Here is a 17,523-nt window from a genome sequence, read left to right on the forward strand (position 1 = left end):
ATGGGGGGGAAATGAAATTTGTACTTGAGGTAATCATTACAATGTTTAGACCTATAAATACATTTCTGTTGTTCTCCCCTGAAGGTATATCTATATATATATAAAGCTTAAGGGCGTCCTTAGGCGCTCAAAAACGGAGAAACCACCGAACAAAATCTCACCAAATTTGGCCTGCTAATACCTCTTCCCCCAAGGTATGACCAACAACCCTCAAAACACCAATACGCAACAACACAAACTCACAATACCTGAAAAACACGGAGCATGCGCAGAGGCTTTGGGAGGAATACAATGAGGAGGAAGGACTCCATTTCCCAGCTTCCTCTGCGCTCAAGTCGCCCTCCACATGTGCACTGCTGCCTGCCTCCCTCCCTCTACCCCATCAGTCCCGCCGCTGCCTCAGATACACAGACGGAAAAAGACCAGGAGAGATTGCGAGCCAAGCCTGAGAAAGCCCACCAGGCCGATGTAAGCACTAACGGCCGGGGAGGGCATGGATGCTGCGGGGGGCCACCGAGGGCAAAAAAACAAACAAATACGAAACGGCCCGATGCCTCTCTTGCCTTCGGTGGCCTCCAAACCTGCCCGGTGGGAGGTGGGGCTCTCCCAACTGCTTCTCCTGCCCGCTGCTTTTTCACTTTTATAACAATGTACTCCTCATTTCTGGGATTTACGCATTTGAACCACACTTGGCACACTGAACTCCCATGACCAACAGATAATACTGGAAGGGTTTGGTGGGCATTGACCTTTCGTTTCGGAATTGTAGTACTCCTACATCCAGAGAGCACTGTGGACTCCAGCAATGATGGATCTGTACCACACTTGGCACGAATATGAAAACAGATGGACTTTGGGGGAAATACACCTTAACATTTGGGAGTTATAGTCCCTGGAATTCACTGTTCACCTACAATCAAAGAGCATTCTGACCCCTACAAACAACATAATGGGGGCAAACTTCCCACACAGAACCCTCATGACCAACAGAAAAAAACTTTAGCCCATCCACTACAACTCCCTTCACCAGGGCAAGATAACGCAATCACACTCCTCCTGACAAAGAGCCATCCACCCATACATATGCATAGATGCATCTATCTATATATAAATGCTCTGTGCATAAGCAGTACCTTAAAAACGAAAGAACCAATGCACGAAATCACACCAAATTTGGCAACAAAAATTCTCAGAACACAAGGATTGACCATCACTCAAAAATTTAGGATTTTGTCATTTGGGAGTTGTAGCTGCAGGGATTTATAGTTCACCCACAGTTCACCTACAATCAAAGAGCATTCTGAACCCCATGAACGACAGAATTGGGGCAAACTTCCCACACAGAATCCCCATGACCATCAGAAAATACTTAAGGCCATCCAATCCAACTCCCTTCATCAGGGCAAGAAAACGTAATCAAAGCCCTCCTGATAAAGAGCCATCCACCCACAGACAGATATAGATAGATATGATTCACAGACACACAGATATAGTATCCTAGATTTGAAAGGCACCCCTAAAGAAGGACAATAATATGTTGCATGTTCCAGAGTAGGCAAACCAGACAATCTCTACATCAACACTGACAAAGAAACAGCAAGAAGTACTGTTTACCCACAAGAAGAAAGAAATTAAATATATTAAAAACCAACTTTTTCTCATTACTTTATTTCCCAGATCAACAGAATGGGCCACAGCAATGCGTGGCAGGGGACAGCTAGTTCCTATTATTTAAAACATCCTTACAATATATTGATGGCGCCTTCTGTAATGGAGTCAGTATCACTGTCACTTTCTCTTCTAGGCAGATTTGCAGAGGGCATTTCTTCAACCGTGCTTCGCAATTCTTGAAGAACTTGCTTTAAATCTCGTAATGGATTTTCCGTTGTCAAAACAGATTGGGATGCTAGCTAATTGGAAATACAGATTGAATCATTTATTTGTAGGATGAAATACACTCAAATAAGTGAATTTTTATTTTTCTTAAGAGAAAAACTACTAAAAATAGGGCCTGTTTTATTTTGTATTTTCTGAAATGGAGAAAACGGATCAAACAAGCTGGGTTTTAGTAACAAGATAGTATGTGAGGAGCAAGGAAGGACATATATTTGTGTTATAGGACAAAGACTACAGCTTACGAAGCCTTAGATGACTGTTAAAGTTGGCCCTGAAATTCAGAGATGATTACTCACAAATAAATGTACATAGTATGAAAATCTATATTTTGGAGTTGTTGCCACAATCAGTTAAAATACTTCCCACTGACCTTTCTCTAACAAAAATGTTTCCTATTGTGGTATTTGCCCTTCGATAGCTAGGGATGGCTTCATCACAGAGAGGTATTTATTTATCGTGTCAGAAGCAAACTGAAACTATAAACGAAGTTAAAAACTTAGCATTAGGCTAAATGTCCTTTGACCAGAAGCTGGCCTCTTCAAGTGCCTCTGATGTCGCTGCAAGAAGGTGCATGTTACAGGCCTCAGACTGCATTGTAGTAAGTGGCCTGTGGTTTGCCCTTCTCCACAATTGCATGTCGTGGACTCCACTTTGAAGCCCCATTTCTTAAGGTTAGCTCTACATCTCGTGGTCCAAGAGCACAGTCTGTTCCGCGCCTTCCAAGTCACTTCAATGTGTCCAGGGGGGAGTTTCTCATCTGGTATCAGCCACTGATTGAGGTTCCGGATTTTCGCCTGCCACTCTTGGACTCTCTCTTGCTGAGGTATTCCTGCAAGTATCTCTATAGATCGTTGAAAGCTGTTTCATGATTTAAGGCGTGCCCTCCGTGGCGCAGTGGGTTAAACCCCTGTGTTGGCAGGACTGAAGACCGATAGGTCGCAGGTCTGAACCCGGGGAGAGGCGGATGAGCTCCCTCTATCAGCTCCAGCTCCTCATGCGGGGACATGAGAGAAGCCTCCCACAAGGATGATAAAAACATCAAATCATCCGGGCGTCCTCTGGGCAACATCCTTGCAGACGGCCAATTCTCTCACACCAGAAGCGACTTGCAGTTTCTCAAGTCACTCCTGACACGACAAAAAAAATTTTAAGGCGTTGCCGTGCTGGCTGATATCTGAACAGAGGATGAGCCAGATATGTAAATACCTTGGTCCTTTCATTGCTGGCTGCTAACTTCCCTGGTACTATTAGATGGTTCAATACTGGCTAAACAGTATAATTTATCCAGTAGTGTGGAGTATAGACATTCTGTGATAATATGGCATGTCTCATTAAGAGGCACAGCCATTGTTTTAATGTGGTGAGATTTATTCCATACTGGGCATGTATATTCAGCAGCTGAGTAGCAAAGTGCAAAGTTAGATGTCTTCACTGTGTCCAGTTGTGATTCCCAGGTTGTGCCAGTCAGCTTTCATATGATGTTATTTCTAGCACCCACTTTTTGCTTGATAGTCAAGCAGTGCTTCTTATAAGTCCAGAGTGATTCCCAGGTATTTTGGTGTGCTGCAATGCTCCAGCGGGATTCCTTCCCAGACCTTGAGATGCTTGTTTGTTCTCAAGATGAAAAACACATGTCTGTGTTTTAGATGGATTAGAAATCAGCTGTTTTCCCTGTAATAGGCAGTAAGAGCACCTAAAGCTTTGGAGAGCTTCCATTCAACCATTTCAAAGCTCCCTGCTCGAGTGGTCATGGCACAATCATAGATGAAACTTTCTGTCACTTCTGGCAGTGGCTGATCATTTGTGTAAACGTTAAACATTGATGGAGCAAGCGCCCAAGGGCTGAACCTGACTCGGCACATAGAAGATGGTTTTGAAAGACAGCAGATTACAGGAGCTGTCTTCGCAGATCCGTCATCAATTTATGATACTGTAATCAGTGGTTCTCAACCTTGGGTCCCCAGATGTTTTTGGCCTACAACTCCCAGAAACCCCAGCCAGTTTACCAGCTGTTAGGATTTCTGGGAGTTGAAGGCCAAAAACATCTGGGGACCCCAGGTTGAGAACCACTGCTGTAAATCATCATTTTCTCATCCTAAGAAAAATGTATAACATCTCAAAATGATTACCACCTCACACGCTTCATAGGAAATATGTTACAAAGCAGGAGTTTTTTTTGTTGAGTCCCAGCGTCAGAGCAGCAGAAAACATCACAGAGAGGTGGCCGAATTGTATTATTATTACTGTTGTTGTTGCTATTATTATTATTATTACTATTATTATTATTATTATTATTATTTTATACCCTGCTTTTTCTTTCTTAAAGAAGACTCAAAGAGACTCTCGACATAAAAACCAAAGTAAGACCAACAACATATAAATATTAAAATAGAATTATGTCCATTTCCACCTCTGTGAGATGAACATGACAGCAGCTTTACAGTGATACTGTCATGCCATAGCAGGCATTCTGGTAGGCTGTTAGGAATTATGGGAGCTGACGTCCAAAACACCTGGAAGGCTGGTTTGCCCATGCCTGTGTTAGAGAATATTTACCAGTGAGACGTGGTCTGCAAAGCCTTGGGATGTGGGGGCGCTGGACGGGTGGGAGTGTGGCAAAGTGCAATGTCGCTGCTTTGCTGATGAGGAACCCAGTATATAACCTGGCCCCTGCAACTCCTGTGAAAGAGAGACCTTATGAGTATATCATATAAAAGAATTCACCACAGAAAGCAAAGGATGAGGAACTTCTTTGTGAAAGCTAACTTTCTAATTTTAAAAAGGTTGCCCAGTATTAATTGCAGCCTGCTTAATAGAAACTGCAGCACATGTATGGATCCTGCAACAAGCTCAGATGGTTGAATCCATGCATAAATAAAGGAAATGTAGTTACAGGGAAGAACAGTACTGTACATTTTTCACGAGGCACTATTCTCACTGGCAAGAAACTGGAAGTAAAAGTACCTAAGTTGAACTGCATTATTTGGGTTTCCAATGACCTTATAATATAGTTCCAAACTGCATTATATGGCAATGTAGATCTAGCCTTAGATATAGGGGGTTGAGACATGGTGTAATCTATCCCAGGGATCTTTGATATATTTGGGAACAAAGTCTATAGAGGGTTAACACAAGAATATTCTGAAATAGGAAAATGCCAGTTTTTGAAAATAAAATTTATTGAAATATATATATATTTTAAAATGGACATGCTTCCAGAACACCAGTGAAGCAGAAGACGTACTTTTACATCCAAAGTATGCTGAAGCTTGAAGCGCATAGCTTCCTGTTCCTGCTGTTGCATGATGCATTGACATTCTGCAAACTGCATAGAGGCCTGTAGGGGACAATGTTAAAGGATTGTGACGGGATTTTGACCTAAGGATTGTCGTTAGTATCCTGTGTCAATAATATGATAGCTTGATAGAAATGTTTTGAGACACGTAAGATCTGTTCATTACCATATGTACTCGAGTATAAGCTGACCCGAATATAAGCCGAGGCACCTAGTTTTACCACAAGAAACTGGGAAAACTGATTGACTCGAGTATAAGCCGAGGGTGGGAAATACAGCAGCTACTGGTAAATTTCCAAAATAAAAATAGATACCAATAAAATTACATTAATTGAGGTATCAGTAGGTTAAATGTTTTTGAATGTTTACATAAACCTGTAATTTAAGATTGTCCAACTCTGATGAAATCATTATTCTAACCTTCTTCAGTGTAAATGTGCTTACCAGTATGCATCCTTCCAATAATAATAAATAAGAGAAAAATAATAAATGTAATAACAATAGAATAAAATAATAAATTTAATAAGTAATAAACATAATAGAGTAAAATAATAAATTTAATAATAACAATGAGGGTAGAATAATAAATGTAATAACTATAATAGAATAGAATAAAATAATAATAATAATAATAATAATAATAATAATAATATTCCTCCTCCTCCTCCACTCTCCCTCCTTTAGGACCCACTGAATCTGAGCAGGGGGCAGCCTCCTGAAGGGACAGGAGCTGTCTTGGAGAAAAAGAGAGAAGACTACATTACCCAACAGGCATGCCCTGCTTCTCCCTCTCCCCTCTCCCACTTCCAATCAGTCAAGATTCTGCCGAGGGTAGAGGAACTGAGGGAGTTTTGGGACCTCCCAATACGGTTGCCTGCCTGCCTTCCTGCTCTCCTTCCTCTTCGGGGCTAGCAGCAGAGCTACTGCCTAGGGAAGATTGCAAAATGAGCAAGACTGGGGAGCAAAAGGGAGACTGCTGATGGGTGCAAAAGGGAGGCCTTTTGCACCCCAGTCTTGCTCATTTTGCAATCTATGTGCTTCTTAAATATCCCTTGGTTTAATAGTAGAGCCAATTGTGGAAGTTAACAGAGGAAACACAGACCTTATCCAGTGCAGATTCCATGGTAGCAAGTTTTTCTTTCAAGCGCTTATCCTGCGACTTTAGAATGTCCAGCTCTTCTGCCATTTTGATGTTTGAAGCTGCCATACAGGTCAGTTCCTGGCTCAGCTTATTTCTTTCCTCTTTCAGGTAATGCTTCTCCTAAATTGAATGAAAAGACTAAAATAAATCCGACATTGAATCTTTCAAGAACTTTAATTCTTAAATTTGAATTTCAAAATCTCAACATAAGACGATAATTTGATGAAATGCCAAACAACTGTGACACCATGACCCTCACTTTTATGGTTGATGGCATAAATGAATTGTGACTGGTAGATTCAGTATTATAACTGGGCATGACAACTGGTCCATACTCAGTACTACATTTAAAAAATACCTAAGGAAATATAATATGGTAGATGATTTTGGAACTCACTGATTTTCTTGTAAAGATGATCATAATATTGATAACTTGCTCTACTATAACTTGCTTCATCTTTCTTCTCATAAGTCCAAAGAATATACTTTGAAACTATGTTTCATTAAAACAAATCTTAAAACTGGTAAAGACTCATTAGAATAACAACAACCTCTACGGATTGCCGGTGATGCAATCCCAGGTGACAGCAGGATTGAAGAGAAACAACTGGAAAAGCTGACGCAATATGAGGATTTAAAAATCGAACTGCAAAGACTCTGGCACAAGCCAGTCAAAGTGGTCTCAGTGGTGATCGGCACACTGGGTGCAGTGCCTAAAGACCTTGGCCTGCACTCAAACACAATCAGCGCTGACAAAATTACCATCTGCCAGCTGCAAAAGGCCACCTTACTGGGATCTGCACACATTATTCGCCGATACATCACAGTCCTAGACACTTGGGAAGTGTCCAATGTGTGATCCAATACAACAGCCAGCAGAATGATCTTGTTTGCTGTGGACTCATCTTGTTGTGTTTCAAATAATAATAATAATACTTCATTTATATTCTGCCCTATCTCCCCAGAGGGACTCGGAGCAGCTTACAATAGCATACATGGTGCCACACCACATATAAAATACAGTATGTTGTTGTTGTTCATTCGTTCAGTCGTCTCCGACTCTTCGTGACCTCATGGACCAGTCCACGCCAGAGCTCCCTGTCGGCCGTCACCACTCCCAAAATACAGTATATCAACATTAAAAATAAAGTAACATATTTAAAACCAGACATAAAATTCACAAAAACAAAATATAGCAAAAGTCATTGATTAAAAACCCATGCAATCAATTTAGCCTTCTCTGTCTAAATCTGGCTGCTCTTAAGCGTTACCAAAGGCCTGTTGAAAGAACCAAGTTTTTAGTTATTTCCAAAAGTGCCAGTGTGGTGTAGCATAGTGCTGTAGTACTGGCTACCTTTGGAGGACACCATCACTTGAGGGTAACCAAAAGCAGAAATAAAAGCCCCTAAATTCTCCCTAAAGCTGTATTGATTTTGTGTTACATCTTAATTAAACCATTCTCTTCAGCAATGCTCAGATTTGCCACTTTGGAAGAGAAAATAACACAAGAGCTCATTTAATAAATATAAGTGTCTACCCTAAATGAAAACTACATGCAGGTTGAGTATCTCTTATCCAAAATGCTTGGGACCAGAAGTGTTTTGGACTTCAGAAAATTTGCATACACATGAGATATCTTGGAGATGAGACCCATGATTAAAAAGGAAATTCATTCCTGTTTCTTACACACTAGAGAATGAATCTGTTTTACATCTGGTTGCTGCTTCCTGCATAATTTTGGGGTTTGTAGCTTAGGGAGGAGCCTTTAACAACCTCACTAAACTACAAACCACAGAATTCTGCAGGAGGCAGAAACCAAATTTAAAGTGGATCCATTCTCTGATATTGACAAGCTGGAATGTGTCCAGAGGAGGGCAACTAAAATGATCAAGGGTCTGGAGAACAAGCCCTATGAAGAGCGGCTTAAAGAGCTGGGCATGTTTAGCCTGAAGAAGAGAAGGCTGAGAGGAGACACGATAGCCATGTATAAATATGTGAGAGGAAATCACAGGGAGGAGAGAGCAAGCTTGTTTTCTGCTTCCCTGGAGACTAGGACGCGGAACAATGGCTTCAAACTACAAGAGAGGAGATTCCATCTGAACATGAGGAAGAACTTCCTGACTGTGAGAGCTGTTCAGCAGTGGAACTCTCTGCCCGGAGTGTGGTGGAGGCTCCTTTTTTGCAAGCTTTTAAACAGAGGCTGGATGGCCATTTGTCAGGGGTGATTTGAATGCAATATTCCTGCTTCTTGGCAGGGGGTTGGACTGGATGTCCCATGAGGTCTCTTCCAACTCTTTGATTCTAGTGTGATGAGGTCATTATATGTAGTCTGAAAATGTTTTTTAACCACAAGATTGTAAATAATTGTGAAAAAACCAAGTTTGTTTACACTGACCGATTGGAAGGCAAATTTGTAATTATATGAGCCATTCATGTGAACAATTTAGAGGATTTGGTTTTGGAGGATTTCAATTTGGAGGATTTGGTTTTGGAGGATTTCAGACTTCCAGATAATCTGTACTCAACCTGTACTTAATTCAGAAAAAAATTGTGAATAGGTGGTTCATGACCTACTCTAACAATTAAAGTGAGCTGAATAAATGTGTTGTTTTTCAATAAAAGTGTAGACTACTAACAACATATATTGAGATAGATTTACAATGGGTTTTTGTGGGATGATTTTGCCACTACAGAATTAGGACAGATAAAATAAATGTTTTAGCAGTTTTAACCTTAGTTGCTGTAGTCATTGCTTCCTCCAAGAACTTAATCTTGCTCTGCAAAGCTTCTATCTGACCTCGCTTGGCTGTGATTTGCTTTTGCATCCCCATTGCGACTTTCATGGCTGTAAAAGAGAGTAATTACAGTCATGTTAGTGTCAGCTTTCCTCTGGCAACTGTGTTTAAGAAACTCTGCAGGTATAACACCATGTTTTAGTACAGACAATGCCCTCAGGCTTCTAGTTCTGGCCAAAATAAGATTCTTCTAGTAGTGTGGAATAAGTACTTGCAGCCAAACTCTCTGAAATTACTCTAACCTTGTATTTAAAATATAATAATAATTAATAATTAATAATTAATAATAATAAACTTTATTTATACCCTGCCATCATCTCCCCCAACGGGGACTCAGGGCGGCTTACATGAGGCCAAGCCCAAACAACATATTACAGCAAAATAAAACCAAAAACATAAGCAACAAGCAACATCATCATAATTACACAAAAACATATGGATAAATTAACAATATAACATTACAATAAACACAATCACAGTGATGGTGGGTGGGCCACATGTGCAGGATAAGGAAATCAACCTGCAGCATGAAGACAAGGGCTGCTTTGTAAAAGTGCTTCCTGATGGGAAAAAACATCTCTGGAAGCCCAGGATATTGTACATGTATAAACTGATTTTATTTTGGAGATCCATAAGACGCTTCTCTCAATATGAAGTACTTTCTGGGAGCTCCAAGGCTTATGATAGATTCTCAAGGTGGGTTTACATTAAGCCACTGCTTTCAGAAAAGGAATATATATGCTCAGGTCCCACTGTGTTTTGGAAGCAATGAAAAAGGTCACCAAGTAAAAACAGTTACTATTTCCAAAACACAGATTCAACAGAAAGTAACAAAAATGACTCTTGGTATATGTATGTATATGTGTTTTCAAGTCATCTGTCAATGAACTCTATGAATTTCATTGGGTTTTCTTAGGCAAGGACTATTCAGAGTTGGGTTGCTGCGAGTTTTTCGGGCTGTATGGCCATGTACCAGAAGCATTCTCTCCTGACATTTCACCTACATCTATGGTAGGTATCCTCAGTGGTTGTGAGGTTTATTGGAAATTAGGTAAGTGGGGTTTATATATCTGTGGAATTTCCAGGGTGTGAGAAAGAACTCGTCCACTTGAGGCCAGTGTGAATGTTGCCATTGGACACCTCGATTACCACTGAATAGCCTTGCAGCTTTAAAGCCTGGCTGCTTCCTGTCTAAGGGGATCCTTTGTTGGGAGGTGTTAGCTGGCCCTGATTGTTTCCTATCTGGATTTTCCCTGTCTTCTGACTGATCCTCTTTAAAAGGAAGAGAAGGGGAGGCTGAGAGATTTTCAGTCTTCTCTGCCAAAGGGGTTCATTCCTAGAACCACCAGAAATATGTTTGAGTTTGGCGATTCCTCTGAAACCCCCCTTGCGACCGCCCCCCAGGGGTCCCGACCTCCAGGTTGAGAAACACTGGTCTAATATTATCTTTAATTACCTTTCATAAGCAGAAAAGCCATCCATTTCTTCTAGCAATTGATATTCCAAGATCCAAACTAGCCTTATTTTGCATGTGAGCTAGTGATGGAATTGACTTACAACCCCACAGTAAGAATAAATTCAAAAAGTAGGTGGGGTAAACATACTGCACTTACAATGCAACCCTTGCAGTGCTTTTACCATTTCTAATTGTCATCAACTATTTGGGAACCACTGATCCTCATCATTCCAAGCTATATGTACGGCATATTAGCTCCACCAACTCTGTGGTTTCTGATTCCATGCCGAATGCTCAGTTCTGATTCATTAACATCCATGTGAAATTCTGTATTAAAACCTCAAATGAAGAAATAACACCACTTCCTCACAATGGGAAAAACAACTATTCTGCAGAAAAAAATAACTGTTGGGAATCAGCCTGTGTTTGTGTTTCATGACGCTTGATGTGGGACACGATGAGGGAAATGATGGTGCTGAGGCCGAGGTGCAAGATGGAGATGGTTTGGTCAATGATTTTCATGCAGACAATGACAAAGAGGCCCCAGTCAAAGGGCAGTTTCTCAAAAGAATATTCCTGCTGGGCTTAAGGATGGTTTACTCCCTCTTTCTGTGAGCTCTCAAGATTTGAGTTTGGAAAACAGTCTGACACCTGGAAATTTTAATGAGCAGCCAGAAAGGGAGTTGAAAAATAGGCGGCTAGAGTTCAGCCAGGATCGACAACAAACTCAATGTTTACGTCGCTCCGAAAGCCTTCGTCAGACAAGAGGCAAGAGTGGGGGGAAACGAAACCAATTTTTGGGCTTTGGGATATAAGGTTTGCTTCAAGGGAAAGCCTGTTAGATCAGGCATCATTTGGAAATCATGTTCATGTGCGATGGCAATCCTGTTCAAGGGGTCTTGTTCTTGCAGAGATTTTTACCATTTTGCTGTGGTCTAGCACCTTCTGGATTATCTTTGTAACCTGTTGATTCCTGTCTGGATAAATACTGCCATATAGCCCAAAAAGACCCACAAGAACTAAATACTGCCTTTGTTTTTATATCTTTTGTGGACATTGCTTTGAATGACTGCATTTTACTGATCTTTTTACATTTTGAAAATTTTTCTGTTTTTACAAGCATTTCTATCTACTGGCTATTTTACTCAGTTTCAATAAAAAGGATTGGGTTTTCACTCAACGTGTGGTGTGTTTTAAATTCAGAGGGTATCGTTTCTGTTCTGGAGTGCAACAATAACAGTTCTATGATTACCATGACCATCAGACCCCTCCATATTCTTTAAGGTGGCCCTAGTTTGTTCCAGTTCAAACTGAGCAGATTTCAGTTGTAACTTCAGTTTGTTCACAGTAGTTTCCATCTCTTCACTTCTTTCTTGGAAATCGCTTTTTATAACTTCAGATTCCTCTGCAAGGCAACAGAATCAGATTGATATGCATTGGTGAATGTGTGCAAGCAAAATCAACAAGAAATCAATGCAGGTGTCCCAGGGACCAGCAGGGAAGAAATCTCCAGAGGAAGAGTACTAAGACATGCAGGTTGCAGATGTAAGATAGACCAGGCATGGGCAAATTTCAGCCTCCAAGGTGTTTTGGACTTCCAACTCTACCGGCTGGTAGGAATTGTGGAAATTGAAGTCCACAATTGAGGGCTGAAGTTTTTCTATACCTGGTCTATCTTATATCTGCTACCTGGTTACAAAGGTGGCCATGTTGTCTAAGAATTTTAACTTCTTGATTTTTTTCCCAAAGAAAAAAAAGGAAAATAATATATTAAAAAATAAAATTAAATTAAAATAATAAAATAAATAATAATTGGGGGTTTCTTTATAAATGGGCCTTTATTTGTTCAAAGCCCCAGTTATAGTTTCCAAAAACGAAAAAGGTAGGGCAGGTAGAAAGGAAAAAATGGATAAGATTTTTCCTTTTAAAAATAAAATACCCCCAGACAGAGAAACAACCAGGGCTTCTCTTCAAAACCCTGTCTCTGTCTTTCCCTGCTGCGTGGCACTGGCTATTTGGCAATTGGCAAATTGAAAATCACCAGCAGCAGACACCCTCTCCCTCCTCTCCTGTCCCTATCACGTCTCCCAATGGAACCACAAGGCACACACGGCTCCTTTTAAAGGGCAATGGCTGCCCTGCAGAAACCCCGCCCCTCCATACCTGGCTTCTCCTCATTTCCGATACTGGCGGAAGTCGTATTAAAAATGGTGAACGCGGCTTCGTATTGGCAAGAACACTCCCGGGTTCCCAAAACGCATCAATATCACTTCTAAAGGTAATTTTTTAACAATTTCTTAACGAGATTAGCAATTAACAAGCAGGATCAACCAAGCCTAGTATATATGTATGTGTATGTGTGTATTTGTGAATATTATACGTGTGTGTATGAATGTGTGCATGTGCATATGTATATGAGTGTATGTATTGGTAGGTTACTCACCTGTAACCATCTTTCTTCGAGTGGTCCTTCGTGAATCCACACATATGGAGTTCTGCGCCTGCGTGGGCTCCAACGGAAAACTTCCCAAGTTTAAAAGTTTCAAATTTTTGGCGGTAACCCTGCCCAGCCGCCCACAGGGCATAAAAGGCGCTCCTGCGCACACTCCCGGTAGTTCCTACGCCGCATTAGTGAGGAAAAAGGGGGAGGTTTGAAGAGGGGATGGCCGGGCGGGTTTGTGTGGATTCACGGAGGACCACTCGAAGAAAGATGGTTACAGGTGAGTAACCTACCATTTTTCTTCGTGGTCTCCGTGAATGCACACATATGGAGAACTAGCAAGCTAAGGTCCCGGAAGGTGGGAACAAACCGACACAAGTTAAGGGCCAAACACATGTTTATTGAAGGATCGACAAATATATGCAATAAAACCATTGAGAGTGCATGTTGTGAAGAAACATATATGTAAACACAAGCACGGTTGATACAACACAAGTACGGTCGATAAATGTAAAAATGGCCCAACAAGAACATAATACATCAACTTCAGTTGGATAAATAACCTGAGGAAAACATGTCTATCGAGGGGATAGACGGATAAAGGTCAATGAGACCCAAACGAGTGCAAATGCAATACACGAACAAGTGCAAGGTCAATAAGACAACAAAGAATGAGTGGAAATTGCAGCATACAAGCATAAGTGCAATAAAGGCAGTTACAATCTACATGTGGGGTGTGTATGGTATCCACAGGTCCAGGCTTAGCTTGTTACATAAAGCAAAAAGATAAGGCACGGAATAACATTGCATATCAGTGCAAGTAGATCAACAAGTGAAAAAAAACCTTGACATGGTTAGGGTGGGCAAGTGGTCAAAATTGACCTGCCAAATAAAGTGTCTCTTCGAGAACGAGTGTCCAAACGATAGTGCGAAACAAAAGTCATCGGGTTGGATCAAATGGCCGCTTTGCAAATCAAGTCAATGGGGACACCCTTGAGGAAAGCTGTCGTGGCAGCCATGCCCCTTGTCGACCTCGGGCAAACTGAGGTCGGGGGGAGTCTTACGGGCCAATTCGTAACATAGTTCAATTGTCGACCCGATCCAGCGAGAAATTCGCTGTGATGATATTGGTAGTCCAGCTTTATCCGGCGCATAGGCCACAAATAACCTAGGCGTCTTACGGATAGAAGTCGTTCTCTGTCTATAGAAGAGGAGAGCCCTTCGGACATCAAGGGCATAGAGCTTTTTCTCAGTCGACGAAGATGGGTGTTGAAAAAAAGAAGGCAACACAATGTCCTCGTTCACGTGGAAAGCAGATACTACCTTCGGCAAGAAGGTAATGTCAGTTCTGAGGACTACTCGATCAGAGTGGAACAAAAGGTAATGTTCGTCGATTTGAAGGGCCGCTAATTCCGAGGGCCTTTGAGCAGATGTGATCGCAACCAAAAAGGCAACCTTCCAGGAGAGCAGCCAGTGGTTCAAAGGGAGGGCCAGTCAGTTGAGCTAAGACGAGGTCGAGGCTCCATCCTGGGGTAGGAGGGTGGACTGGGGGGTTCAGGTTATTATAACCCCGAAGAAAAGTTTTGATGAAGTGGTTCTGGAACAGGGATGGTGAACCCAGTTTCTGGAAGTACCAGGATAAGGCCGCCACATAAGACTTCAGCGACAACAAGGCCAGTTTCTGATCGGCCAAAGAGAGGAGAAAGTCTAGTATGGTTTGTACCGAAGGCGGCATCTTGGTACACTACTGTTCTCAGAGGAAGGCATGAAGCCGTGCGATATGGTAAGTATAGGCCTTTGAAGTCGAAGGCTTGTGGGCCGCATCCATGATCGATCGAACCTCGGGAGGAAGGGATGTCAAGGAAGAATCCTCCAAGCGGCCAAGTGCAGGGACGGGATGTCCGGGTGGAGGAGCAGGCCCTTCTCTCTGGAGAGGAGATTCGGCCTGGGATGCAGGCGTATCACTCGACCCTTGGCCAGCCGAGAGAGAGTCGGGAACCACACTTGGCGTGGTCATTCTGGTGCGATGAGGATGCAGTTGGACTGGACCCGTTAGATTCTCTCGATCACCCGGAGCAGGAGCGGGATCGGGGGAAACATGTAGAGGAACTCGGTTGACCAGTCGAGGAGGAAGGCGTCTCCGAGACACCCATTGGCATCGTCCCGGGGAAGACGGGCCGCAAAGGGCCGAAGATGAGCTTTGTCCGGAGAGGCGAAGAGGTCGATCGACGGCCGTCCCCAGTCGTCGAAGATCTGTTGTATCACCTCGGGATCGAGTCTCCATTTGTGGGACGTCGACATCGAGCGGCTCAAAAAGTCTGCTTGGTCGTTCAGTCAGCCCGGTAGGTGGAGCGCTGTTGGAACTATCAAGTACCAGCAGCACCATTCCCAGATCTCGATGGAGAGTTTGAGGAGCTTTCTCAACCCTTTTCCTCCCTGTTTGTTTAGGTAGTACATTGCTACCATATTGTCTGTTTGTATTTGGACCATCTTGCCCTGTAGCAGAGGGAGGAATGATTTGAGTGCCTTGAAAATGGCAAGGAGCTCCAAGTAATTTATGTGATGAGTCTTTTCTTGTGTCGACCAAACATCCTGAACCGAGAAGTGGTCGATGTGGGCTCCCCACACGAAGGTCGATGAGTCTGTCGTGAGGACTGTCGGCGGTTGTCTGGGGTGGAATGGGAGGCCGACGCACACGTTGATGGGATCTTTCCACCATCTCAAGGAATGTTTGACCCTCGCTGGCATTGTCAGCAGTTTGGAGTCGGGATCTCGTTGGGGGTTGAAATTGTCGAGAAACCACCTCTGGAGAGGGCGCATCTTCAGCCTGGCCAATGGGGTGACCATCACCGTCGAGGCCATATGGCCGAGGAGTACTTGGATGCGTCGCGCCCTTAGTCTTGTTGTTGAAGTGCAATGGTTGACTTCTCGTTGTAGGGCCTGGAATCTTAATTTTGGTAAGGACAATGTCTCTGAGAGGGAATCGAAGTTGGCGCCGATGAACTTTATTGACGTCGATGGAAGTAAGCAAGACTTTTCGGCGTTCAACTGAAGGCCGAGATCCTCTAGAAGTCTGAGGGTGAAGGAGATTTGAGACTCCAGTAGCCTTGGCGATGTCGAGGCCAAAAGCCAGTCGTCCAGGTATGGAAAAACCCGGATTTTCCGTCTTCTGAGGAATGCCGCCACCACCGACATGCATTTCGTGAATGTTCTTGGGGCCGTACCGAGACCGAATGGCAGAACGGAGAAGGAATAAGTTTGTTGTCCTATTTTGAAGGACAGGAAACGTCTGTGGGACTGTCTGATAGACAAATGAAAGTAAGCGTCCCTTAGGTCTATCGATGCAAAGAAGTCGCCTCGATACAACATAGGAGTTATTGACGATACCGTGACCATTCTCAACTTCGTGAGACGAATGAATTTGTTCAGTGCCCTGAGGTCTAGGATAGGGCGCAGGGAGCCGTCGGGCTTTGGTACTGTGAAGTACCTTGAAAAAAAGGCTCGACTGTCCAAGTGAGATGGAGACCTTTGGATTGCTCCTTTCTGGAGGAGGGAGTCGACTTCTGCCAGAATGGGCAGCGACGGGTCCGTCAGGACGATGCGGCCCATGGGAGGAAGTTCTTTGAACTGCAAGGCATAACCGTCTTTGACAATATGGAGCACCCACGCATCTGATGTGATGCGTCGCCATGCCTCGATCAATTTTGAGAGACCGTTTCCAAACTGTGGAAGATCGTGGTTCGAGATTGCGGGTTCTCTGGGATGGGGCAGAACTGGGAGGGTTGAGATGGAGTCGGCAGAAGTATCTGATGTGGAGACGGTATCGTCGAGGATGGCGTCAAACCAGACGTCTGGAGTTGTTGTTCGGAGGCTGGCGGGAGCGAGACCTCTGGTTCTGCTGGCCCCGGTGCTGCTGTTGCTGGGGTTGGTTTTGGGCGGCCTGAGCCGGCCGTGGAGACCGCCTCGTCGACTGTTGTCTATATGGGTAGTTGGAGAAATGACGCTGTCGGTAAGTATTCCAGCGGTTTCTTTGAGCCTGCGGTGGATTATCAAAATCACATTTAGTGGCCAAGAGTTTGTAGTCCTGATTGGACTTCAGCTTGTCATCAGTCCCTGCGTTGAAAAGGCCGAGAGCATCGAAGGGAAGATCCTCGATGACTTGTCGAGAAGAGGTAGAGAGGCCAGAAGACCGGAGCCAGGAGTGTCTCCGGATTGCTATCGCATGTGCGATCATTTTGCCAGAAGTATCACCTGTATGCTTTGCCATCTGCATTTGATGGTGAGCTAGGGAGGTGGCCTCTTGAGAGAGGGCAGACATTACTGCACGATCTTCCTCGGAGAGCTTCTCCAGGAATGGTTGGGCCTTCTCCCAGATGATTTGCTGATAGGCACCCATGCAAGCCCCATAGTTGGCCATTCGGGTGAGGAGCAAGGCTCCCGAGTAAAGTTTTCTCCCCACGGCATCGAAGCGTTTTCCCTCTCGATCCGACGGGGTGTTGG

General features: G+C 43.4%; 1 protein-coding gene across 2 annotated transcripts in view; it reads right to left on the bottom strand.

The window, feature by feature from the left end:
- Positions 1-17,523, bottom strand: part of CCDC158 (coiled-coil domain containing 158) — a 64,195-nt gene that overhangs the window by 13,927 nt on the left and 32,745 nt on the right. For both annotated transcript variants that reach the window (XM_060779373.2, XM_060779372.2), the window contains exons 13-18: positions 11,836-11,988; positions 9,065-9,177; positions 6,294-6,452; positions 5,141-5,233; positions 4,453-4,575; positions 1,747-1,910 (exon numbers count right to left, since the gene is read on the bottom strand). In XM_060779373.2, coding sequence (XP_060635356.2) covers positions 1,747-1,910; positions 4,453-4,575; positions 5,141-5,233; positions 6,294-6,452; positions 9,065-9,177; positions 11,836-11,988 — 805 coding nt within the window. The remainder of the gene's footprint in view (positions 1-1,746; positions 1,911-4,452; positions 4,576-5,140; positions 5,234-6,293; positions 6,453-9,064; positions 9,178-11,835; positions 11,989-17,523) is intronic.

This window comes from Anolis sagrei, chromosome 5, assembly GCF_037176765.1.
Source record: "Anolis sagrei isolate rAnoSag1 chromosome 5, rAnoSag1.mat, whole genome shotgun sequence".
In the NCBI taxonomy this organism is placed as follows: Eukaryota; Metazoa; Chordata; class Lepidosauria; order Squamata; family Dactyloidae; genus Anolis; species Anolis sagrei.